This window comes from Lepidochelys kempii, chromosome 2 (genome assembly GCF_965140265.1).
Source record: "Lepidochelys kempii isolate rLepKem1 chromosome 2, rLepKem1.hap2, whole genome shotgun sequence".
Taxonomy (NCBI): domain Eukaryota; kingdom Metazoa; phylum Chordata; order Testudines; family Cheloniidae; genus Lepidochelys; species Lepidochelys kempii.
Genome location: NC_133257.1, coordinates 28,030,659 through 28,058,408, shown reverse-complemented (window position 1 = coordinate 28,058,408; position 27,750 = coordinate 28,030,659). Strand labels below are relative to the sequence as shown.

The window sequence follows — 27,750 nt, the reverse complement described above, 5'->3', positions numbered from 1 at the left end:
AGGAACCTCCAGAAGGGGAGGAAGACAGGACCATATCGAGGAAGGCAGAGGGAGGGAGACTAATCTGATGAGGTTCAATAAGGATAAGTGCAGGGTCCTGCACTTAGGACAGAAGAACCCTATGCACAGCTACAGACTAGGGACCGAATGGCTAGGCTGCAGTTCTGCGGAAAAGGACCTAGGGGTGACAGTGGACGAGAAGCTGGATATGAGTCAACAGTGTGCCCTTGTTGCCAAGAAGGCCAATGGCATTTTGGGATGTATAAGTAGGGGCATAGCGAGCAGATCGAGGGACGTGATTGTTCCCCTCTATTCGACATTGGTGAGGCCTCGTCTGGAGTACTGTGTCCAGTTTTGGGCCCCACACTTCAAGAAGGATGTGGATAAATTGGAGAGAGTCCAGCGAAGGGCAACAAAAATGATTAGGGGACTGGAACACATGAGTTATGAGGAGAGGCTGAGGGAGCTGGGATTGTTTAGCCTGCAGAAGAGAAGAATGAGGGGGGATTTGATAGCTGCTTTCAACTACCTGAAAGGGGGTTCCAAAGAGGATGGCTCTAGACTGTTCTCAATGGTAGCAGATGACAGAACGAGGAGTAATGGCCTCAAGTTGCAGTGGGGGAGGTTTAGATTGGATATTAGGAAAAACTTTTTCACGAAGAGGGTGGTGAAACACTGGAATGCGTTACCTAGGGAGGTGGTAGAATCTCCTTCCTTAGAGGTTTTTAAGGTCAGGCTTGACAAAGCCCTGGCTGGGATGATTTAACTGGGAATTGGTCCTGCTTCGAGCAGGGGGTTGAACTAGATGAACTTCTGGGGTCCCTTCCAACCCTGATATTCTATGATTCTATGATTCTATGACACTGAAGTCTTAATCAGGACAGAGAGTATTTAGTTATCCATTTGCCGTCTGCCCCAAAGATGCAATGCAGGTGGAGAGAGAACTATTATGAGAGACCTCTTATGTGAGCACTGAAAGTACTTTTATAAGAAGCAGAAGGAGCAGGGGGAGGGACCATAGCCAGCCCTCCCCACAAGACAGTGGTGAAAGATGGTGTTGAAAGATGATACGTGCCACTCTATTGGGCAGACATTAAAGGAGAGCAAGAACAGTCTAAAAGTCATTTCAGTTCGGCATTCTAGTAGCTGATGTTGATCTCAGCCAAATGTGCACAGAATCCTAGGGTGGCTAAGGGCCAACAGACTGCTCTGTGCCCTGCCCACTCAGAAGTGTATTTGGATTTTTTTCCCTCTCCTTAATGTCATGTTAAAGTGTTGACTAAAATCTGGACTAAACTCAATATTTTGAACAACTGGTGCCACATGTGAGATGTTATAATTTATATATCTGTACATTGATAACTTTAAATTAACATTAAAAAGTCCAGTATTGGACTTCATTATTTTTATAGAGCTATTTTCTGTCTTGACTTGCCATCTTCGTCTCCTCTTTCGCCTATTTCTCCCCCTAAGGTCGCCTCATTCTAATGGTTAATTGCATCCTAGCCACAGCTGCTACTTGCTAAGCTGTTACTTTCTATTAAAAATCTAAATCAGAAGAAATATAAACTTTGATTTAGACATTTAATAAGTAGTAAAATTTTAACTCAGCAAAAGAGGGGCAACTGAAACACAGTTATCTCAATGGGATAGCAGCAAGGCTAAAGTGGGACAAAATCATGTTTAAGAGAAAATTAGAACATTTGAATATAGGTATCATGCAAATAAATTGCATAATTTACATTATTAATAATAATTTTAACATGCATAAATAGGAATATATACTTTCTAGTACTAGCTCAAGGATCTTTTCTCATCGTAAGACTATCCTAAGAATGTGTCATAGGAGTATGGTGAAAAGGGCGCTCAATGCTGTTGAACTTTGCTTCATCTCTCACATGACAGTCTTCTTATTCACCCACTGTATTACATTCTCCTAGCAGTATGGATTCCTGATCTGGTTTGACTGCTTAAACAAAACATTAATTTTAACTCCTCCTATTACAGGGTGTGAGCCTGCAAATGATTAACACACTTGACTTTACTTATGTGAGAAGAGTTGTCCACAAGCCTATTTGCAGGAGCAGGTCTTTAAAATTGTATGCCAGTATGTCTATACTGCAATCAGACACACATGGCTGGGCTGTGCCAGCTGAGTTGGGCTCGCAGGTGTAGGCCTTAGGGACTGTTTAATTACGGTGTAGATATTTGGGCTTGGGCAGAAGCCTGAGCTTTGGGACCCTCCCACCTTGCAGGGTCTTAGCCCAAATATTTACACTGCAATTAAGCAGCCTCTTAGTCCAATTCCTGCGAGCGCGAGTCAGCTGGTATGGGCCAGCCACAGGGTTTTAATTGCACTGTAGACATACCCAAGTGTTTAACATATGTGCCTGATCCTGCAAATACTTAAGCATCTGAATTACTTTACTCATGTGTCTATTCTCCAACTGAGTTAAATGGACTAGTGACTTCAGCAGAGTCACTCACAAACTTAATAGTTCACATGAATAGGCAGCAAACATATATTTTGATACTTATGGACTGTTCAAGGTATATAGAAACTATACTGGAGCCCTTAATGTGGTGAATAATAGAAAAAAATAGCAAACATTTTATTTTTTAAAACATCTTAGATTTGTCAGAGATATTATTACATCTTGCATATTACATTTTTATTATGATCATGTGATTTGTGAATAATTTGCCCAGCTCTCTACAGTTGGTCAAATTATAAAAAAAATGTGATTAATTTATTTTAAAAGTATCACAAAATTCACTGAATACATTATTTGATGAATATTATTAGACCTCTTAGCTGTTCAACATGACGTGAAATTGGTGTGACCTGACTATGCTAAAAGAAAGTGAGTCTGATACTGAAGTTCTTACTCCAGGGCAACTCCCACTGAATCTGTTTGGGAATCTGATTTGATCTGAGTACGAACTGTTGAGATAGGTCACGTCATCCAAGTCTGATTAAGATTAGAGGGATGCAAAATGAATAAAAATACACTATAATTTGTGGCAAAAGCCAAAATGGTTAAATTCTGGTGTTTTGAGAAGAGCGACACTATAGGAAAGAGATCCACTTTTTTGTGTTTACAAATCTACACCCTGTGTATATTCTTGAACATACAGCATTTATAATGAGCTAGATACAATTTTCAGCAGTAAAAATGTTTTTAAAATTGGCCAGTTGAAAATGACTACAAATGGTAAAATGATTGTGTGTATTTGTAGGGACCATGATAAATTTGTGAGGTTTTGATTAAAATGAGCAACAACATTCATTGAACCATGTCTTAAAAATAATTAAAAATTAATCAAACGTATCAAAGAAGTGCTAATGTGAACCACAGGAAAAAACACTAAAACACAAACCTTTGCCAGTCACTATTAACAAGTGGTATTTGAGATTTCACCAACAAATTTTACGCAACACTGAACTGTTTTCTTCCAAAAATTATAGATTCAAGTTGAAAAAAAACTCTTTGAACTTGCCAAATTGTTTCAACCAAAATCCCTCCTCCCCCACCCAAAAAAATCAGAAAAAAAATCAAAGTGTTTTGTTTCAACATTTTTAAACAAAATGTTTCAATTTTTTAATGCAAACAATGCTTTGTTTTGAATTTTATTTCAATTTTCTGTTTTGAAAAGGTAATCTCCCCTCCCCCTCCAAAAAATCTAATGAACAGAATGTTTCCTTTGACCTAAAATGAATTGTTTTGGAGGTTTCAATTGCCAAAAAGGACAAAAAAAATCATTTGGGTCAACCCCAAAATAAGTTTTTTTTTTTCCAGTTTGGACACCAAATGAAATAATTATTTATTCAGACAGCTCTATCTGAGATATCAGACTTATCTGTTATTTTTAATATAGAGAAACATAGTATCTTAGCTACAACTGTATGATTACCAGTGGCAAATATTGACATTATAATGGTAATCACTGTACATGTAGATATTAAGCATCTAATCAGAGTTTGGTGATTAAAGGTCCAAAGCTTGCAAATGTGGATAATTTTACTCACAAATGTAACATTGTTTAATTTAATGGGTTTGCTTACACACACAACTCACTTTACTCACATAAATAAATACCCACAGGATTGGGCCTTAAATTAACAATCACATAATCCTAGCCTTCTTTTATAGACAATCTGAATAATGTTTGATTTTCCAATAATAATCACAAAAGTAAGTTCAACCTCCATTTTGGATGCAGAATAGAACTCGGTGACATTTTCCCAGTTTATTTGCCAAAAAATGAAGTTTCAGCTTGACCAAAACTATTTGCGAATTCAAGTCAAATCCAGTGAATATTTTTAACCAAAAAATTTTTTTTGTCAACATGTTTATTTTTGACATTTTAAAAATGAAACATTTGACTTTTCATTCTGAAATGGCATTTAAGAAATGAAACAAACAAACAAATCCACCAAGCAAGCAAGCAAACAAACAAACAATAAAAAAAAGCATAAACAACACCCAAAAGTGAAACAAAACAAAAAGAAAAAAAAATTTGGGTTGAACAAAATTGTCTTTCCTTTCAAAATCTCTTTAGCACACTCACAAGGCATGCATTTTCTTTAAAACAGAAAACATATTTGGGACTTGAGGAGAACTTCATGAGGATGTTGTATTCAGACAGTTCCATCCACAGATCATTAGTTGCATGTCAGTCCAGCGTGTCCCAAGATGATGTTTGACTGGTTGGGTTGTTTTCTATCTAAAAACTGTTCTATTTAACCCCAAACGACAGCATTTAGCAATTACAGTTGACATTTTAGATTGCTGGTCAGGCTGCAATTAGAATATTGTAAAAAAAAAAATGTATTTTCCAGAAAACAGCTGCCATGGGACTTGAGTAAGCAGTAATGTCTGATGGCTTGCACACGGGACTGGGGATATGATTTCCAGAAGTACCTGTGTCCCATTTTCAAAGTGACTTAGGCACTTAAAAGCCAAAGTGTAACTGAAATTCAATGGAACTTAAGATCCTAAGTCACTTTCAAAAATGGGGAGAGGGTTTTTTTGAAAATTTTGCCCTGACAACCATAAACTCAGATTTCTAATCTTGGCTCTGAGCCTAACTTCACACGTTGCCTTGGCAAAGTCCCAAACTCTTTACCTTAATTTCCCTGTCTGTAAAACAATGATAATTACCCATCTCACAGGGATGTTGTAATAATTAGTTAGTTAATGGGCCCAATTCTGCTCACCTTCCTCTCCCAAGTAATTCCATCAAAGTTATTAGCAGAACTCACATAAACTCATATTTGACATTTGGGCTCCATCCTAGAAAATTCTGAGTACTGTACTTTAGCCCCAATCCGAAAAAGCCCTTAAACATGGCCTTGCTGAATCACTACCAGGGTGCTCAGCACCTTTCAGGATCGAGCCCAATATTTGAATGATGGAAAGCAAAATAGATAACCAGTGATGATATTATTATTACTTACTTCATGCCCAATCTAATAAAATGCTGAATTTTACTCCTGCAAAGTACTGAATGCCTTCAACTGAGCAGCTTCAAAGAAAGTTGAGGGCTCTCAGTATTTGTAGTAGATTATAAGCATCACATAGATTTGGGCTCTGTATATAAGGAAAATAAAACAATACAACTTTAAGATATTTATTAAAAGAAGGGAAGGGGGGAAAAGAGAAAAAATATAATTATATAGGCAAGAAGCAATGTTTTTATTTCTGATTTCTAATTTTAGGAACTTTTTTTCTGGACTCCTACCCAAATATGAGCTTTGTTCAATTTGGAGAGCTTTTGTTACAACATACTGTATGTATTTAAATGAAATTCCCAGAAAGGAAACCATTTTTCCTTATTCTGTATCAAAATAATTAAATGCATCACTGGTGATCTCAAACATGTCTCCCCACAGCATCCCAGCTTGTTTCATAATGAATCACATCTGATCCCAAAGTGACCATACTGAAAAAAACCCTGTTAGGAAATTAACTGCAGGCCAGGGAGTGGTAGTAATCATACAACCAGACAAGACCACAGCTGCCCAGCTTCAGCTTAGCTATATAAACCTTTTTCCTGAACAAACTAGTAAGTTCTTCCTACCGAATGAAGCTTCTGATAGAGGCCACACGCATTGCATACATATCCACCATTTGCATTCTTTCGCCAGAGAGAGGTCTTTGTGGTCAGGCAATTGGCACAAAAAACTCCTGAGCCTCTACGTCTCTGAAACAGGAAGAAAAAAAAAGATAGGTCAAAGGTGAGTCACATGATCTGCGGAGTTAGGACAAATCAACACAGGAGTTTTGTCTCTAGACTGGCAACAATGACAGTATAAAACCACCCGGCCCATAATGAGGTCAGGTTCAATTGTGCTTAATAGTCACCACTGATTTTCATTATAATTAACCCTACAGTGATGGATGAGGTGTGTGAAACACCAAAGCCTTTTCAGAATAACAGCTTTAACTTTTTGAACTTTAGATATTAGGACTTTAATGTTGGTTTCTAAATGGTGAATTCTGAAATACACTCTTTTGGACCTGACAGAGAACACGCTGCAAAGCTTTGCTGTTTTGTTCACTGCGCTTCCATTGCGAACCCTTCTTTTTTTTTTTTTTTGGTTTGTTTTATTTCAAAGTGAGATCAGCAACAAGTCTAAAAATACATCATTTCCAATTAATTCCAGTTTGCATCTGCTCATACCAGTTCCTGTAGCAGAGCTTATACTTCATTAACAGACTGCATGACTTTCAATTACAGTCTTTCCCCACTTAATTCTAAAATCTACATATACTGCCACATATTTCCCACAGCCAGCTGAGAAGCAGGAGTAACCTCTGCCAAACAAATAAGAGTAGAGTGATACTAATGAGACATCTTTTGAACTTCATCCGAAACTCAGACAACACGGTCTCATCAATGGATTGATTGATTTATTTTATTTTAGTCAGGCAAAGAAAGACACGGCACAGTTCCTCCAAATACAAATTGATTTTTAACCAGGCTGAGTGCTGCATTCATCAACTTTAATAATGATCCAAGAATATTTAGAAATAGACACGTTTATGAGTATTGCGTCTTACATTTTTTCTATGGAATAATGATTTCATTAAGCTTCTCATTTAAACAAAAGTAAGGCTGTGTTTGTGGGCACAAATACTAACAAGCAGAAAATGGAATTCTTTAGCTGAAAAAAAAATCTGAATTTCAACTCTGCTCCCCACTTGCAAAGGAAAGAATTTAATAAGAAGTTTTCATCACAGATAAGAATGGGTTGGTATGGGGGAGAACAGTCTGGGTGAAAACTAATTTCATTATAAATTAAAAATTACTAATACTATAACTCAAAATTTCAGGGTTTCATAAAATTTAAGTAATTTATTTAACTTTAATCCATACTGTGGAAGAGTGGTATTCATGCCAAAAAAATACAATGGTTATAATTGTACTCTGATACATTTCAAATGGAAAGCTTTCTGCAGACATAATTTTGGCTTCAAGACTGGAACACTTTCTTGGCATTGAAAGGGCATTTGATTCATCGGGTGTTTCACAATGTATCACTAAAAAGACCTGGTGAGCAGCCAGTTCCCTATAGGGTAATTTTTCCATCCAGATGCAAGTGCTATCAGAGGCCCTCGTCAGCTAAACTAATTATGATTTTGCATTTGCTGATGCCTGCTCACTCCAACGTTCGACATCCTCCATTAATCATCAATACAAGGAAAATGAATGAAACGTAAAGAAACGAGGACCGGTAAGCTGCACAGCCATAAAAATCTGAAATGAGTGCAATAATTTAACAAGATTGGGGAAATGTTTTTAGTGAGCACAAAGTCAGGCGAACAATTGCCCTTTTAAACCAAGAACACAATTTTGTTAGTATAGCAGATTGTGCTACTTTAAGGTGATATAATCAAATCTAGACGGTTATCAAGATAATCTCTCTTCCACATTATTCCCTTACTCCTTCCCCTAAATCAGAATCAGCTTTTTCTAAATCTGGATGCTACAAGTCCAAACTGTATATGACAGAGTTCAGCATGCACTCAACTTAGTGCATTTGTTAAATGTAATCCATGTTGGGAACGCATTTTTACCTAATAAGTAAATAACTGAAGCGTCTCGTTTCTTTTGTGGCTACCCAGCCAGCTTATCTTTGCCAAACTTCACCTGACTGCCAAATTATTTTCCTTAGGGTGTAATAAAAGTTTCACTAACCTAACCCCAATTTGGTCCATATGAAGGTTTCTAAATCAAAACAACTTTATATGGCCAGGATGCAGATTCTATCACAGAACCACTCTGTTATTCCTAGTGTTTCCTCCTTGAGAGTATGAGTTCTTGGTGTGGTGTGTTAAAGAAGGTGGAGTATTAATTTGAGTGAGTCTATCCACCCTTTTCACTGTTCTGTGCCTGATGGCTGCATGCAGCAAAATGTCCTCTAACAAGGTAATGGAAGACATAATAAATATAAAATTATGACAAGGTAACCCAGGCTGTAGCATGTCCAAATAGCTTTCTCACATATATGAATGGTGGAACCGAAGGTGCACAGAATTCATGGAATATTTACACCCTACACCTTTGTTAGGCTCTATGACATTACTGTTGCACAGCATTGCTCAAAAGAGTAATTTTAATTAATTTTAATAAAGAAGGAAGATCCAGGCAAGGCTGTACATTAATTCCAATAAAAGGAGATCGTGCTAAGTTTTGAGTAAGTTCCCAAAACTATGGAAAACAGAATCACAAAAGTTGTATCTCTGCTGACTTGGTAAATACATTTTTTAAAATATTTTTTGAGATTTTCAAAGCAGTTCAGGGGATTCAGCCACACGTCCGCCACTATAATTAATTGAAGATATGTGGATACATTCCCTGCACTGATCTGCAAATTCCAATTACTGCCTTTAATTAATTTAGCTTATTTTTTTACATTTTATTTCTATGTCACTTTCAGTTCATAGTAAGATAATCAGAGATTATCTTCCTTCCATCTGAGGATCTCAGTGTGTTTTAGGAGCATTAACATCCCCACAAGGCAGGTAAAAAAATATTATACCTATTTTTTTTTTGAAGCAGACACACAGAAATTTTAAGTTGACTTGTTTGAGGTCACTTAGGAAGACTGTGGCAGAGTCAAAACTCCTGACTCCCAGTTCTGTCTATTAACCAGAAAACATCCTTCCTCTCAAAGTATAACCAAGTATAATGCTCACGTCTTGTGAGAAACCAAGGGAGCTATTTTTATAAGCGTACATTTGTTTACCTTAAAAACATTATTGTTATGTAGTTTCCTTCTCCTAATGAAACCAGTCTTTTAACAAAGAAAATATAAAAGTATCCTTTTTGCTCTCTCCAAATAGTTTCTGTTGTATTTAAAGTTTTACGAAGGCTGATGTCCAGCACAGATTATCAAAAAATATTTATTTAGTGTAACTTTTGTTTTTAACCCATATGTATTTTTATGGCTTGAGCCAGCCTAGTTTTTACTCTACAACCTTTGTGTTTGCTAGTAACTTCCAGTGATGATGGCAAATTCATAGCACGGATCCTTTTTCTATGACCTTTGTTAAGGAGCAGTCATTATGGTCCCAGGTCAACAAAGCACATAGGTACTTAAGTTCATCCCTCTTCAGCAAAGCACTTATGTACATCCTTATGGCCCTCTGACTTAAATAAGACTTATGCATGTGCTCAAGTGCTTTGGTGAATATTGGCAGCAATTAATAGAAATTAGTCGTTAGATTTTTTGGCCTTTCATTCACATGAACACATACACTATCATAGCACAACATTGTCACAACAGCAGCCCAGGAAAATTACAGTGACATAACCAGTCATCATAGGGTTTGACCCACAGACAAAATGGTCTAATTCTTCAAACAATGCCACTAGTACTAATTGGAGTTATCCATGTAAATATTCTGTACATTCTTGGGAGAATAAATCCAAAGGGTGTAAATAACTAAAATATGTGTCTACTCAGTCAATCTTCAGTCGTCTGGATCTTTATAAGCGCTATATAGTAATCACAAATCCTGAAGGGACCACTATAGTTAGGAGTCTGTCACTGTTTCCATTCCAGTTCCTAGATTTGGGTGTTTAATATCTCGGTTGTCTCAAATCACATAGGGCTGAAACTTGGCACACATGTTTGTCAGCCCAGATGTTGCTATTTTTTTGTACTGAAAACTTTATTTAAATCAGTTCAGCTGTTTATAATGTGGAGACTGGCCAAAAATGAAAAAAAAAAATCTCAGGTTTTTAGAAACATTTTGACAAATCTAGGGCTGTAAAGGCTTAGTTTTAGAAAAAAGAAAAACATCTTCAACTCTGACTAGCAGCAAGGCAGCCACATAGGTTATTATTTTGGGGGGAAAGGGAAAATAATTTTATACAATTAAACTACGAAAGTTTGTAATTAGTCACTGAGCATGTGCAGTAGATCACTCTTTCTGTTTTCTATGAATAGGAACCATATTGAAACCATGTAATTGCATAACATCCCTTGATATGCAGATTATTTACTCACATTTTTTATGGTTTCATATCTTGGCCGTTTTAAATCAGATCAGTTTGAAACTTGGCATAGATGTTGTCAAGCCTGAATTTCCCCAAAATATTTTTTTATCTCCTTAAGCTATTCTTCAGTTTCCAATACTTTATTTAAAACAGTACTATCAGTAATTTTTAATAATTAGAAAAATATATAATATCAAATGACTAGTCCCAGTGCATTCATTAGGAGTATTTGCAGAATCAGGTCCTTGTTTTAGAAAAGTAATAATGCACATTTAATAGTACTTTATAATTTAAAAAAAGTGCAGCTTAGTACAGTTTGTGATTAGAGCTTTGCAATTATTGTTACAGTGTCACTATGCTTTATGCTTGTTACACAAGCACTTAAAATATAATGAACTTATGCCATTTATGGGCTTAGCTTAGAAAGCACACTCCTTCCGCTCCCCCCCACGCCCCCTATAACAAGATAGCCAAAACTACAGCTTAAGAACTTTGGGGCTTTAGCTAGCTAGACTAAGTAAGGGTTCTAATACTATTTGGGTACCAATGAAAGACATTCCTCTTTTCAAAATTCATGTCAAAGGATGCTTTTTAGAAACTCAAAAAGGCTCCACTGGCATCATCCAAACATTTTTCTTCCATCACCAGTCTTGGTTCTTGGACATAACAATACATGCCTGCTTTGCTGACTACTTTCACTTCTCCATCAGGCAATAATGAGGGATGATGCCTGAATGGGATTCTTTGACATTTCTGGCTTTCTATTATGCTAGAAGTGGAACATACTGCAATCTGGTTCCAGAAGACAAGGCACACAGAAATCATAAATAGTAGCACAGGATGAGTGCCTGGGTGGTGGGCTGTATGATACTCTCCTCCATTAGGGATAAAAGACGGAACCTTTCAGCCCTGAAACATTTGACTGCATGCTCACTGCACAATTTACAAACTTTCCTAAATTTGTTTGATCAAAACTGTTTCACCTTCCAAACTTATGGAAGCTACCGCACATCATCAAGGGTTCTGTCCATATGCAATTTTTCAAATTTTAGTTGCCATGTTTACAAGTTAAAAAAGTAAAGTGGTTTTTTTCTGTGTCTTCATAACTCAAAAGAATCACCTTCAAGAATAGACCAGAGAAAATTTCAGCTCCCGAGTTTGTTTTTTTCAAAAAGATACAAATCTGAAAAGGGAGTTAAAATGGAAATTGTTTTCAACTTTAATTAGGAGTTACCAATCACCTCCTGAAGACATGTCAAAGTGCCAAACCAAAACTCCTCAAATATAAAATACCTACTCTCAGGTACAACAGCAGGAATTACTTATTTTGAAAATGTGTGGCAGAGGGGGGAAAAGGAGAGGAATGCCAAGAGAGAAGTTAATATTACATGCATAATTCAAACTAAAAGTTTAGTAGAATTTTTGATGGCTTGATGCGACAATATCTTTCAACTTCTGACAACACACTCTGCATTGACAACTATTAACTACAGGAATCAATTCTTAGGGAAAAGCAAAATTCAGCAGAAGTATAGAAAGATCAGAGATTTTTTATAAAAAAATAAACATTAATATCAGAGCAGCCTTTGGAAACTCTACTCTTCCATTCCCCTGGGGAAATAAATATTTTGATGTGCAAGTAAAATACATTTCAGTTTTTTATAGCATCATAAAAGAAAGAGAGTAGATTTTGTACCTGGGCTGGTAACATATTTTGTAAGATGTCTTTAAAGATACAGTACCTTTCACTAGTGCAAAAATAAATCAATAAAACCTGGCAGTCCACCTCTCAGTTAAAACAACAATAACAAAAGTGTACTGAAATAGCCTACAATACTAAGATTTCAATACCGTTACAACTAGAGAACATTTGCCAGCCAAATCAAGAAGAAAATAAACAAACACACAAACCAGATATGTAAGTAACAGTAAGCACATTTGTTGTATCCTTCATCCATTCCCAATTCCTCACCCTTTCTTTACTTGTCTTACCCTGCCAAATGATATTTAATCTTCATCTTTACCCAGGAAGATGCTGGTGCCCGGCAGTTACAGTCTAAGTGCTACAGGCTGGAACTGATCATTATTTAATTATTGGTTAAGAGCTATACAGAGCTATGTGATTGCATACAGAATCATAATAATACATTCTGTGATGCATTACCTTTTCCCTATTGCGTTTAAGCACTAACCTGTGACATTCTGGAGTGTGCAGTGTCTCTTCCCGGCAATGCAAATTACAGAGGAATAACTGTAATTTCATATCTTCCCCCAAGATAATACCGTGAGGACTGACATAAAAAACTATGGAGACATTTGTGCGGATTGTAAATTCTTTGGCACTGAAGCTATTTTCTTATTAATTATGTGTGTGTACAGTGCACTGATAAGCTATTAGAAGTACTTTCAATTGGAGACATTTGTTAGCATAGTTTACAATGAGTTAAATGATTAACTGATGAAGCATTGTTTTAAACAACAGCGGTTTCTTAAAACTGCTATTTTATCTAGATGTGAAAAGCTTTTGGGGGCCTGATCCTGCAAGCTGTTGAGCAGCCTTAACTCCTGCGGCTACAGCTACTAAAATATGGTATGGGCCTGTTCGGGCAGAGTTTTGCCATTGACTTAAATGGCAGGAGGATTCAGTTCTCCGTGCAGGTAAATCTAATTTCTATTTTTAAAGGTTTTAATAACACAATTAAAAAAATTTATGCCGGATTCCTGAATTTTCTTAACAATAATGATATCATTTTGTAATGACTGAAATCTATTCACGAGGGGAAAAAAAATCCTTCTTCAATAACTCAACAAGTCAATTACACAGGAAAGTACTGTAATAGGCTGTCCCCCATCAACTAGCTCACGTACACGACTTCCTTTTCAATTACCAACTTGTCTGCATTGCCATCTGTAAAAACGAACACATACCTTGTGCTGCCAGTTTCTGCTCTTGCACTTCCATTAGTGGAACTGGCTGCAGCTGCTCAAGAAGAAAGCACTGACTGTCTTTGTTTTCCTAAAGCTTAGTTCTATTTTTCTCCCAACCATGCACATATCAACTCAAGATAATGCATTGTCTCTACCAGGGTGCACTCAGAAATACTAAGGTCCTGTTTAATTTGTGATCTGTTTTTTCTTCATCAGAGTATACCGTAGCAGAACTACCAAGGAGCCTCTATCAGTCTCTCCATCACCTTTAATACATTCGCACCAGAACAGATTTTATCAGTAGCTCGGTAACTGTTACAAAAATAACTACATGCTACTGACTGGGCATTTTCACACATTTCAAAACCATATTGAACAGAGCACTGCAGCTGTTTTAAAATTAATATTTAAGGACCAATGGAAAATAAAAGTAATTAATTTTAGGATTAATAATATTTCATGTGCAAAATATTGAGTATAATATACTAGGATAGAACAGATAATCACTCTGTGTGTGTGACAGAGAGTGAAAGCGAGAGAGAGAGCATGTGTGTGCTCTGTCTCTCTGTCTCTCACCCCAAATACTGACTATAAACTTCTCCCCACTAATGATATGCTGAAAAGGAATCATGCTCTATTACATTTCTGAACTACTGCCATTAAAAATCAGCCATTAGTTCACACAGATTTCTGCTTCTTGTGTTATTCCTTGTGTTTTGTGGCTGCTGCAGCATAAGCATACTAAGAGAAATCTCCAGATGAGATTTACATCCTTTATATTAGTTAACAAAATTTTAAAACTAACACCAGAAGGAATGTAAGACAACAAATACAACAGTTATTTATTTTCAAGCAACAACTGTATAAATTATCTTCAGTACCAGTCCTAGACTGGAAATGGTTCCTGCACTTTAATTTCTTTAGGGCTAGATCAAAATGTTCAACCTGGGGTGTTTAAAGTTGGGACTGTAAATCTATAATTAGGCACTTATATAAATGGACACATTTCCTGAGGTGCAGAGCTTTGTCAGTTGAACCATTTATTTAGATGTCTAAATGTGGAGTTAGGTGCCTAAATTGGGCACCAATATTTGAAAATTTGGGCATAAATACACGGGCAAAGACTCTTCATTTATCTCATGAAATAATTGCATTGGTCAAATGAACCAATAAAAGTGTAGGAAAGATCTGTCCATATTTTCTTTAATTTTGAAGGACTGCAGTAGCAGCCCCAGCAGACATTTGCAGAGCTTATGTGGTAATAATGTGGTAGTTATTGAGAGACCCAATCCTGCAATCAATTCATGCTACAATGAGAGTTTCAAGCTTGAAGCTGCTGGAGTTCCTGCATCTCACCTACTGGTGTCAGGTTCCCACTTCCACAGAAACGGACACCACATGGGCAAGATACGTTTTTGTTTTTTAAAACACAGCCATTTAAAAAGCATTTCCTGACCTTATTAAAGTCTATTTGATCTCTGTTAATCGAGAATGGATTGCAAAGCACTGCTCCCTCTAATAGGCAGGTTTTGAGAGTAAGAACTCTCACTTGCAGATTTCAGACACCAGCTTCCAAAACCAGATATGGAAAAGCTCTTAAGGGGTAACATTTTCAAAAGCTACTAAGTGACTTAGAATCCTCAGTCCCATTGACTGTAGATGAGACTTAACCTCCTGACTCACTTAGGTGCTTTGACAATGTTACCCAAAGTCTGTCAATTAAATGTGAAAATATTTACAATTTTACTTTTTGAAATGATTTTCTAAAGTGTATCCTTACCCGTAATCCAATTTTAAGACACTCTTTAGGGCAGCGAGGAAAATTTTAAAAAGGCACAAAGGGTAGGGAGACGCCTGACTGCTACTGCAGATCAATGGGAGTAACTTGCCTAACTGACACTTGAAAAATCTTTCCTGGTATCTTTAATGTTAAAACATTTAATTTCTTAAAAACAACAACAAAACACTTCACATAGGGCAGTTATCCTACATGCACTTCTTGAGGAGTTAAAGGAAATACCCCTTCAGTCTGCTGACTCCCAATCTCCTTGATGCATACTGGTATTAGGGTCAGATCCACATCCCATTGAAATCAACGGGAGTCTGCCCATTGATTTCATTTAGCTTTGGATCAGGCCTTTATTGCAAGCCTTGTCATGTGATAGTGCTACAGTGGTTTCCATTAAAAAAAACAACGTGTACCAATCAATATGACTCAGTTACCATAGTTATTTCCTGTTGTAAGCTCAGGGAGTACCTGGGGTATTCCAGATACCACAGTGTAGTAAACAGTGGAAAGTGATGGCCTTTTAATAGTGACCTGACCGTTTTCATCTGATCCAATCCATCTCAACTAGTTCCAGAGATAAAAAGATAATATGGCACTGGTTAGATCTAGCCTAAGCATCTTTTTAAGCCCCATGATCTTACCTTAAGCAAAATAATAGATTTAGGGATACTTTTTATATTTTATATTCTTATACCTATTCCACTTTTAAATGGATAAACTCTTCCCTTTTTAACTTAAACTTTCTTTAATATGTTATAGTTTTGGATCAGATATAAAGATTTTTCCTTCTTTGTATTTGGATAGGATAATGTTATTAAAATAGAAACTTATTGAGTTCGAAACCATTTCCACTATAGATTATGTACAGGTGATAAATTATTTACAAAAGGCCTTCCCTATTCTCTACAATCAAAAGGAAATATATTGGGAATGGTTAAGAAAAGATTAATAAAACATCAGCTATAAGGTCTACAACAATTACAAGGTATGTCCCCGTCCCCAGTTCAGATTTAAATGCATATTGTTTTGTTGCAGAATTAATTTAGGGTATTCTGTGGTTTTACTTATAAATACAAAGAAGAGAAGGAAAAAGAACAATTTCCCTACCATTATGGAGACATTTCTTCTTGAGCACTTCCCACGTCCCTTCCTTTAACAGTCCAGGACTTTGGAACAAGTGAAAAGAGCAAGTTCTATTCATGACACAGGATGTGTTGGGAATTTTAGGCCAATATTGGTATACAGACCTTCAGTCTGATAGGATGTATTCAGTAAAGGTGTTAGATCAATAATGAGTCACAGACTATTAACTAAAAACTTTCAAAAATCTATGATATAGTATAGGACACTGTACAAAAACTGATAGTTTATCATGGAATCTTAGCGTTAATAGATCTGCAAAAACCACAAAAGCAAAACTCCGGTGGTTAGTATTAGGAGGGAAAATCCCTAGATTCCCCATCAAGTTTGGTCCTGTAGAGGTAGCAATGTTTGTGATTATTTGAATCATTTGAATGATCTCCTTGAATTATTTGTCCAGAAACATAATTCATAGCAAAAAATTTGAGACAGACCTACAGCATAGTAAAAGAGAACATTTATTTTGTTAACATATCCAAGTAATAATTTGAGGTTCCTCTTCCTGTTGCTGTGCTATGGATTTGTGTTTAATGTGTCCAGTGTATTTTTATTCACAAACATATACACACAAACACATGAGACTATAGCTACAGACCAATTATTTTTATTTTATTTTCAGACAAATATGTTTCCAATGTCTCTGGTCTAATTGCTACTTTCCCTTTAACATTAAAAGAAAGGGGCACCCTCTTAACTTGCTCAAGGCAGCAGTTTCATAGTTCACATAGTTAGAGTCCCTTCTTACCGCATATAGCCTGAACTGCACTGAAATGATTGTTGTTAATTCCAGTTGGCACTGTAAGTCTATTGCTGGCAGCAGTCACCATTCTATTAAATGGCATCAGTTTGATATCAGCAATATGGGAGCCAAATGTAAGAAACCAAGAGTGCTTTCTCCATTGTGAGTTCTTTACATATAGGGTGAAATTTACCTGCGGAGTGTCAGAGTAATCAGGCTTTATCTGGGAAAAACACAAGGGATTGGGAAGGTAAGATGGGACCGTGAGGTACAAAGCAAGCCTTCCTCCATTGCCAGAGCTAATTTACCCTACACTCTTTCTGAGGTACCACTAAGGCTGCTTAAATGAAGTTGCCTAGGCAGCAATGCATTGTAAATGCATTCAGTGCCCTCGCTAAAGCAAATGTAGAACAGCAACTCATCAAAATAATCTTCATGGTAGGTAAATATTATTGCATCCATTCTACAAGTGGAGAAGCAAATGTGCAGAGATTGATATGACTTGCCTAAGGCCAGTGGCAGAGCAGAAATTAGAACTCAAAATGAACTCCTAGGTCCTGTCCCCTGATCAGTTCACTAGATTATGCTGCTTTGGTTTGTGGACAACACTTTTGTGGCTTCCAGTTCTATACACTGAGCTTCCAAACTACTGGTGCCACAAATGATATGATGTCACCCTGCAGCCTGACCACTGCTATTACCAGTAGGCTCAGAAATACCAGTTTGAAATTAAATGTTAGTCCTTGAACTTCCCATGCAACTAATGTGTGGGCAAAATGGCTGCAACTTCTCATTAAGAGGCTACATTCAAAATAATTTCTGTTGTACTGGTGAAGCCATGGCTTTGATCCTCTTAAGAATTTCCTTTTAAAATTTGATTCAGTCTTCCTTAGCAATGAATGTCAGATTTCTCTCACTCTGTATATTTATTACCCGGTTAAATCCTCATGGCTGACAGAAGAGGTACTCAGGACAGGAATATATTTACAAATGGCAAATCTGATATTTAATCAATATGCTCAGAATTTTCTCCCCAGGGGGGAAAACCAAACCGAACACCCTCACCCCCTCCAAACTCTGCAAATCTTTGCCAAATGTCTTCTTTGAGGGACTGAACAGGGAAAAGCTCTGTTCTCTTGAAATGTTACAAAAGAAACATGTATTGCTGTCTATGCTGTGAAATTAGGCTTTCACACCTTGTGTCCAGTAAGGTAGAAATAGGCCTGGCTATGAAAACTATATCATTTCCTTGCAATAAAATTGGCAGAAGGGTGTGAAGGGCACGGGAGACAATACAAGGTTCACATTGTGACAAATGCTCCACCCAGCAAATAGGGTTTTGGGAAGGCCAACACCACCCATCAATGGCAAACATCCTTGACGCCCGGCTCAGTCAGCCAGGACATGGTGCAGACACAGCACCGTTGCTCTTGTGAATAACCTCCTATCCATTGACATACGAATGCATGTGGCAGAAATGGGTTTTTATGGGAAAAGATCATTTTAAAATCAAGTCACTTGTACTGATGAGAAATGTTAACTCTCCGAGGGGTTATACTTCAGATTAATTCCTGTCATTAGCCACTAGGGACATTTTGTGCCTGCCTTCTTTTATTACGAGGACTCCTGAAGTAATGGGCAATGTTCAGAAAGTACTGGACAGCAGCAGCAAAGTTAAACAAAGTTTCTTTGCTGTATATTCAACAGAGTTTTGTTTTGGGTCTAATTCAACTCAACTTCCTTTGCCCAACAAAGAGGCAAATCCTGCCCTATTTTATACCCAATGGAATCCCATTGATTTTGGTGTAGTTGCATGAAGTGAAGGCACAATTTGGCCCAAAGTTTGTAGAAAAAAAAGAATCCAACACAAGATAGTGTGTCTCATTCCATGATTTTTGCCCTACTGCTTTTAAACTAAGGGACAAAACAAGTCTCTTTATTCCGTATTTGTAATATTAAATGTTTCTTCAATATTGTCATACATATTACAGCTTAAATCCATTGAGAGTCTCATTTTTACTAGAACTGTTAAATGATTAATGATCTTGTTATGAAACAGTCTTGTAGCTTTCTTACAGAATATTGCATTCTACCTAGGTCTTGCGTGTTAATTACTGGCAGATTGTAGAGAACAGGCAATTTCACAAATTTGAATATGTCATCTTTAAGTCACATTCAATTTAAAAAAAATCTGTGGCTCAATTTTGAAGCATTAAAGTACAAGTTTTAATGCGTGCGTGCACACATATAGACACACATTACACAGCTGAGTATTTCATACTCCTTCACAATGCACTGTCCTCTTTTCAATCCAGGATAAGAACATAAGAACGGCCATACTGGGTCAGAGCAAAGGTCCTTCTAGCCCAGTATCCTGTCTTCCAACTATGGCCAATGCCAGGTGCTCCAGAGGGAATGTACAGAACACGTAATCATCATGTGATCCATCCCCTATCACCCATTCCCAGCTTCTGGCAAACAGAAGCTAGAGACACAGTTTTATGAATAACAAGAGATCAAATCAGTTGAAAAATGAAGAATGGCGGCAGAACTGCTCTGCCTGTTAACTTTTAATGATGGCCATTAACTCAGGGCCAGAGGTATATCCTTACTCATGCTGAATAGCACCAGAAGCAGCCCCATTTGAAGTAAATGGGACCACAGTGGAATAAGATACCACTGAACTGGGGTAAAAGTGTCAGAATTTGGCTTTAACAGATCTCATTATTTTAATTTACCCAATCATGGAGAATTAGAAAAGAAAGCTCAGTATTCATCAGTCTACACAGGAGCCTTATCCACTGTTTTTCCTGCATTTACGTGTCACTCTGCTACCCTGAATGGAATCACTAATTGCCAGGAAAGCTGCTACACATTAGATGTAGATCACTGGATGTTCTGGTACCTTTGAAACATACAACTGATTTCATTATGCACAAAACCCAATAATATGTTTTGCATGAATTTCTGTGCTTTCAATGGTGCAGCGAGTGGGGGCAAAGGGAGAGGACACACTTGCGTTGTATTTTAAATTTTTGCCAGATTTCAGTAATAATTCTAATAAACTATTAAATGATATACTTCACTGCCCATCTCACTTTTTTTCATTTAATCAATCAATCACTCAATCAATCAATCACAGGAGAGGAAGGAAATGTGGGTGCTATGGACAGCTACAGTGTTCAAATGAGATGAAGAAGTTGATAGACAATAGTTGGCAATATTAAAGAAAATGCCTAACATTAACTAGGTTTATTTTTACTTTATTTAAATAAAAAGTCTTCAAGAGAAAAACTTTTCCAATTTGGTCTCAGCCAATTTTAGGCCACACTGAATGTAAAATAAACTATTATTTAATCAGATTCAGGCATATTAGTCTCACTCCTGCTGACAACTTCAATTAGAATATTTTTGCTTCATACAAAGAAAAAAAGCACTCATGATCTTTAAACTACTATGGCTTCTGCAGAACATCTGGTTACAATTTTTGAGATATCCAACCATCAAACTTCTATCTCCATGAAACAGTTTATTCAAGATTTGTTTTAATTATCCTGCATTGCAAGCTTCATATGGCTTTGAAAGGGAGTGATAGGATCGCTCAGATGTTTTCAGATGCAAACATATTCAAAAGGATCAGGGAGTGATCACATTTACACAAAGAGAAGAGATTTTTATACAACTGCAAAAGTAAGTTTATTTATCAATGCCAAGAAACAAGTGTTACTTTAATTGTATGTTCCTCTCACCTACCCACCTTGTCTTGTGCATTTTGCAATTTCAGCTGTTTTTGTTTGGTCCTACCCAAGCTTCATTTTCAACTTCACTTGTAGCAATGCAATTTCAAGTAGTTACACCTTTTCTCCTTGTTTTGCCAAAGCCATCATGGACACAGTATGTTTCTAAAATAGTTGGTTTAAAACAGGAGATGAAGTAACAGAAACCTCTTTAATGTAACCAAGCAGAGATTAAAAAATGGGCACAGTAAGGCACTCCTGCAACAAAAGTTATGCACATGCTGAATTGTGAACGTGTGAGTAATCTCATTGATTTCAACGGGACTAGTCACACGCATAAAGTTAAGCATGCACATAAACTTTTGCAGAACTGGGCCTAAAACAAAAATGAAGAAAATTGCTGCTAGGGTCTGGTTTGATGAAGTGTATGTACCGTGCTCAGCTGAAGGGACAAAACTTCACTTTTGTAAGCCTGCTGTTTGTGTGGTAAACCAAATCACCACTGGGTCATCATTGCTAACTGAGATTATTAGTCTTTATGTGGTGGAATCAGTGTAAACTTTGGAGGGCATGAAAATTCTTTATTCATTTATTTGCATTACACATACGGATTAAAGGCAAGGTAATGTGGAAACTTAAACTATTTATTTTATGAGGTAACTATTTTGAAATCCATTAAATGAAAATAATGAAAAATGGTCTCATTATTCCTGTTTTCCAGTCAGCCAACATTTATCATTCCGAGTTAGATCTTTCAAGAAAACTTAATATTTTTTCCTTTGAGACTCGCTTCAAAGTAGACTCATGGGGGAGTTATGGCATAGCTTATAAGTGTAATGCTATTTCTTAAGCCACGGCCCACATTTCAATCTTTTCTCCACAGCAGCTCAGAAGAAGTCGGCAGAAGGCGTAGTTGTGGCACTGCAACCCATAGCCTTAATTTTCTTGTGAACAGCTGAGCTCCATTGATCCAGGGAGTAGTGAAAGTATTTCTAAACCCAGGTCCCCTACGTAGAAGCTTAATTCGTCTCTACTTTGCTACTGGGACAATCTATGCAACTGTTTTTTAATACTCAGGGAGTAAAATTCACCCCGTGGAGAGGGGTGGAGCACAGGGCCTAAGCATATAGCTTTGCTCTTGTTCTGTAAGAGGCGAGGGACTCTGAAACTAAACCCATCCTCCCAATGATCATTTCTGAGAATCAGTGAGGGCAAACCTCAGAAGGCTACGTTTCCAATGAGAAAAGCACCCCAAGGTTTGAATGCATGGCCAAACTGTGTCTGAACAAGCCAAATCTCTTGAATCTGTAAAACTGGGCAGGAAAGCCCTTGAACAAGCATACTCTTGGCTTCCTTTGGGGCTGGTAGTATTGTGAAAACAGCTTCACTCACTGAAATTTGGCACTTCTCTTCCAGTAACAACCAGGAAATGGAGCATACAGAATATGCAAAAATCAGACAATATATTCATATTCTAAAGTTATCCAAACATTAGTGAATCTCAAGAGAGGCATGGTTTGCATTTTGGATGAAGGTTGAGATGAAGTCTGATTTTAGCCAAACTAGCTGTTTCATTCTTACTTTTAAAATTCACTCCAGCATAAAGGACTGGCAAAAAAAAAAGACTATACAGCACTTAAATGGATAAGAACCTATCCCTCCCTCACACCTTCAGGCGGTCCCACCACATCAGAAAGAGGTGCATTTGTTGATCAGAGCACGGAAGCTTGTGCTGTCACTGGTTTTTTTACCGTGCTACTGTGAATAAAGGATTTCAGTATTCAGTGTTCTAAATTTTTTAAATATATGAAGAAGAGTAAATTCATTTAAAATAAAAATCCATGCTCTTCAGTTTATTGTTCACGCACTTGCTTTCTTACACACACTCACATGCATACATGGCATGCACAATCAACCAAAAGATATGTTTTTAGTGTGGTGGGCATTAGCCACGAGTTTGATTAATGTTAATGGAAGTCACGTGGCTAAATCCCTGTGCACCACTTTGGAAATTTACTTTAAAGTTTAAATATCATTAAGGTTGCAACACAAACCAACTAAGGCTAGGAAATGACATTTCATTAGTAACCCATTCCACTGTGAGTACTTCAGATACCTATTGCAGCATTTGCGGTATAGTAATGAACTGGCTAATGTGTTTATATAGCACCACTATCTACTGGAGGGAAAATATGGTAAAATATATCCAAACATGATGCATAGATCCTGCTATAGGCTGTGCTAAGAGACCTATTCCTTTTAATCGCTGGGTAGAAGTCTGTGATTTTGGATTTGAAGATATCTTGAGCTCTCTTTCCAATAACACATAGAGTAATGATAGTGATATGTCTGTATTGTGTATCATATATTAATATACAGTAGTACCTAACACTGCAGAATGTAACACTGAGATATAATTGTGGGAGGAACCTATGGGAGTGGGAACAAGTAGCACCAGTTTTTGCCTAACCAAGCTGATCCGAAAGACAGTAAACTCTGCAAGACTGTTTTCCATTTAAATAGTTTAAATCTTCCCACCTGTTTGTAATTATGAAAATTGCAATGGTTGCCTAGAATAGTTCAGTTAAAGACATTGGAATGTATGTAAATCTTCTCTTACTGTTGTAGAAGGATGGAAGTACCACCTTTGTGACATGTTCCCCCATATACTGACCCTGCAGGGTCCACTGTAGTGTTCAGGCTATGGAGGTTTGTGGCCAATGATCTTCCACTTTAGGGTGACCAGATGTCCTGATTTTATAGGGACAGTCCCAATATTTGGGGCTTTGTCTTATATAGCAGCCTATTATTCCCCACCCAGTCCCGATTTTTCACCTTTGCTGCCTGGTCACCCTATTCCACTTCTCCAAACTCATGGAGGAAGCCAGTGTAAATGATTGTAGAGATGGTGGGGTGATGGAGTGGGGGGCAGGGATCTGACTCCTCTTGAAGCCAATGGGTAATCTTTTCACTGACTTTAATTTGTTAGACTAAGAATTAGTTAGGTTTAGTTAGACTAAGAATCTGCAGGAACCTATTGTTTCCAGCTATGTGGTTTAGAAATTTTTGTAGGGCATTCCTAGAGCCACTACAGTTAGGAGAGCTCCGATTTCTACAGTATTGACCATAATTCAAATACCTGAGATCCTCCATGCAATTTCTATACCATCACCAGAAATAAATAAGGTTACGCAGATTTAACAGAGCAGGTTTGGCCTTTTATGTTTTACTTCAGTTTCTGATATAAGGCTAGATAATTTAAACAGGAACAAAACTTAAGATATTTTATTGTAAATCTGTGTAGTTCAATATTTTGTGGTTGAATTTCAGATGTATGCTGCAGTCTTTGCTAACATTGTGTGTGGGGAATAACATTGTTTTATTACTTTTATAACACACAAAAACAATGAGGAGAAGGTATTTTAAATTAAAAGGGTAACCTGTTGTCTTATGATTCATGTGTCCTTACTGCAAAAAAGATTTGGTACTCAACAGAAAATACATTGGGCAATAAGTATTTCACATTATTACATGTCCCTTTACATGAGTATTTTAAGTGACTACAGCAGGGCTGCCTGAATGTTACAAAGGGAAGAATTTGGCTCCTGGTGAATACATAACATTATAAAGATCGTTCATTTGGGGGCATGTGAAATTTACAAGTGCACTAAGACAATTTAATAATGATCGGGGTTTCTTTAAAAAATTATTAACTTTCTCCTCTTCTTGCATAATTATTCTTTAATGTTATTCTTTCTTAAAAAACAAATTAGATCTATGTACCTGCTTTTAGTATAAATCTTAGTGACTCTAGAGTGCATAGGTGATACAATATGCCACTTATTCCCAATGACATAAAAGATGTTTGAAGATAGTAGTGGTCTTCAAGATGGCATAGCAATTGAGCCTGGTTAGGGTCTCCTTAATGTACATGTTTCATTTGTCACTTTCTTTCTTTGTGGATTATACACACAGATTCATTATGACACCTGGTTTCCATTTGCTGCATTTAATGCTTCTTTTCTAATCACTTTTCATTGGTTTGGTGTTACATGTGGTGTCAAAATTAGATTTACTAACCCTCAGAAAACAGAAAGTAGAAATTCCCAGCTTCCTTGTTCATTTAAAACTAAGACCCTTTTCACTTTCCTTTCATGCCTCTTATGTACTTTCCTTTCAAATATGCTGAATAACTGACTTGCCACGACCACTCTTAACATAAAAGGAGTGAACAAAATAGTGTACACTTAACAAAGAAGAAAATATAGTTGTATGTTTAGGATCATTACTATAAAATGCATTTCACTTTAATTTATGTAAATTCTACTGATGAGAATAACACGAGCAAGACTGTTTCCTGCAGAACTACAAAATCCTTGTTATGTTGTACAGTTTAATGATGAGATGTTCACATTTAAATTGTCCTCTACCATGGTGCTTCACTTCATTTTTTCTAAAATACATATCTCTTGAAATATTATCATTCTTTCTTTGTGTCATCAGCAAATGCCAAAATTAGAAAAAGAGAGATCTGACAAAGATAAAGCATGACACAAAAGTTTCATGGATAATTGCCTTCACATACCCAGTTCAGCTCTCATCTCTTCTAATTTGCCTCATTACCATACCTTAAGACAGACCAGCAGTCACTCAACCCCCCTGTTTTTTTTTTCTGTCAAAACTATTACTGACAGGCAAATGGACAACACATGGACCATGAAAGCTATTCTAGACTATTCTTTTACAAGACTAGCCTCCAGCAGAAAACATATAATAGCTCGTATATAAACTGTATATTGTAAATACGCATACAGTGTGTGAATACCGTTCTACTCACTGCTTCAATATGAGTTAAACTAAAACATGTCTGAGAGCCATAAAAAAACCTCTTCCCTTATACTATTACAATATTATTATTTCAATGGAATTATATCTGAGAGATCAGAAGACAGTACACCTTACAATTCCCAACTTTCAGTATGACTGATATATGGTATTTTATAACACTGGCCAGTCCACTGTTGCAGGGGAAAAAATCACTAGAGTGCTGTAAACTTTGAATTTGTTCACATAGTGCTGCATTTAGTACACCCATGGTATCCCAAGAAACCTTTTGTTTTTACAAACCATATACAAATGAAACGCTTCATCCAATGTTTTTATTTCTTTGAAATTAGGTCATAAAAATTATCCATAGAAACCTACAATAGTCCACAGGGGCACAAGAAATATTTCAATATTAAACTTCACTGTCTATCAAAACATTATGGAACATACAGTAAAATGAGAAATTATTGAGACTCTTTACCATGTCACTTTTTTTGTTTTCTTATATATATATATATATATATATATATATATATATATATATATATATATAAAAACTTCAGATAACGTGTAATTTCTTATCAGTGCTGTGTCTTAAGACAATTTAAAATGTGGCATTATATATTAGGTCTGAAAATTCGGGTCTGATGTTTGAAACAAACAGAAAAATCCAATTTTTCTTTTTTTAGAATAATTTACTATTATAGTTTGGCATTTATAATGTTGCAGAAGAATCAAGGAAAGGAAAAATGACATTTCTGTGGCTTTAGCAATGCAACTTTTAATGCTTTTTGTGCCAATTTTAAAAGGCTGGATTTTAGAAAGTTACAGGTTTCTTTCTTTTCCAGACTGCTCTGCAACTTTTTAAATATGACCTTTTTCATGATTTTACTTTGCTTCTGCATGGTGAAAGCAGTGATGCAATCTCAATGGCAACAAAAATCGGGGAAATGGATTTTCTGCACTTTGCAGTTTAGGGAAACTAGCAGTCCATTCAGTGTGACTGAAAAATACCCCTAAGGCTAATATTTACTAAGCATGGCACACACACAGAAGCCTTGTTAAAAATCCACAACAAATCTCTCATTGCAAACAAATCCAATAGGCTTGAGAACTGCTGCAACTGTCTGAGTAATGCTGATCCTGACAGTAGAAACTGCTTTTTTACCAGTCTAACAGCTAGCTAGATGTCTGTTGGTCTCACACCAAGATTTCACAATTTCCATTTCTTCTCCTTAGTCTTTGCTATATGTTCCTAAAATAACCTACTAGAGAGATGAACGGCATCAAATTAAGGCAAGGTTGATAGATTTGTGTACATTTAGTATTCAGAGAATACCAGTAACAAAGACTAACTACTGAACATGATCAGTCAAATAAAGCTATATGAAATTAATGTCTGGGCTACAGTTAGGCAGTTTAAGGGAAAGAAAAGGGGCAAAGGAGAACTCCCAAATAACAGGAAATACTTTCAGCTTCACACATAACACTTTAAAATGCATTCCTCCCCTCACCAGCCCAATCAGAGATGCCAGCATAGTAAGTGATGAAAAACACCATCTACTGGAAGAGCAAAAAATTAAAACAAAATGCAGGAACTTTAGTGTGTGAAAGGAACGCCATGTAGGAATGTAATGCAAGTAGGGCAAACCATTACATTATGTACACATAGCACATAGTTTTGTGTGAGAGAGTGGGCATGCTTCAGAATGGCATTTTCAACAGTTTTCTTGAAAAATAAGATTACAATTTAGTGAATCACTGCTGAAGTCTACCTCTTTCACCCACCTATGAAACTCATATAACATCTGCTCCGATTGTGACGTGGAGCCAGAAATTGAATTCCAAACCCAATGAGATTAGATGTTCAGTATTCATAATTCCTCTATAGCTGTCAGAGCTGTTCTAAAATGTACAGTAGCCTTTCCAAACATATTTGGAGCTGTGAACATCTATGCTATTTAATTTTTAAATGCTGTTCATTCCCCTCTTCTAATACAGATGAAATTGCAATTAAACTACACTGATTTAATTAGTATATGTCTATTAAAATATACAAATACTCCACCTTCTAGTGT

The 27,750-nt window shown here is 36.6% G+C and overlaps 1 protein-coding gene across 3 annotated transcripts in view; it reads right to left on the bottom strand.

Moving 5' to 3' along the window:
* Positions 1-27,750, bottom strand: part of TRPS1 (transcriptional repressor GATA binding 1) — a 262,838-nt gene that overhangs the window by 6,860 nt on the left and 228,228 nt on the right. For all 3 annotated transcript variants that reach the window (XM_073330288.1, XM_073330289.1, XM_073330290.1), the window contains one exon: positions 6,085-6,207. In XM_073330288.1, coding sequence (XP_073186389.1) covers positions 6,085-6,207 — 123 coding nt within the window. The remainder of the gene's footprint in view (positions 1-6,084; positions 6,208-27,750) is intronic.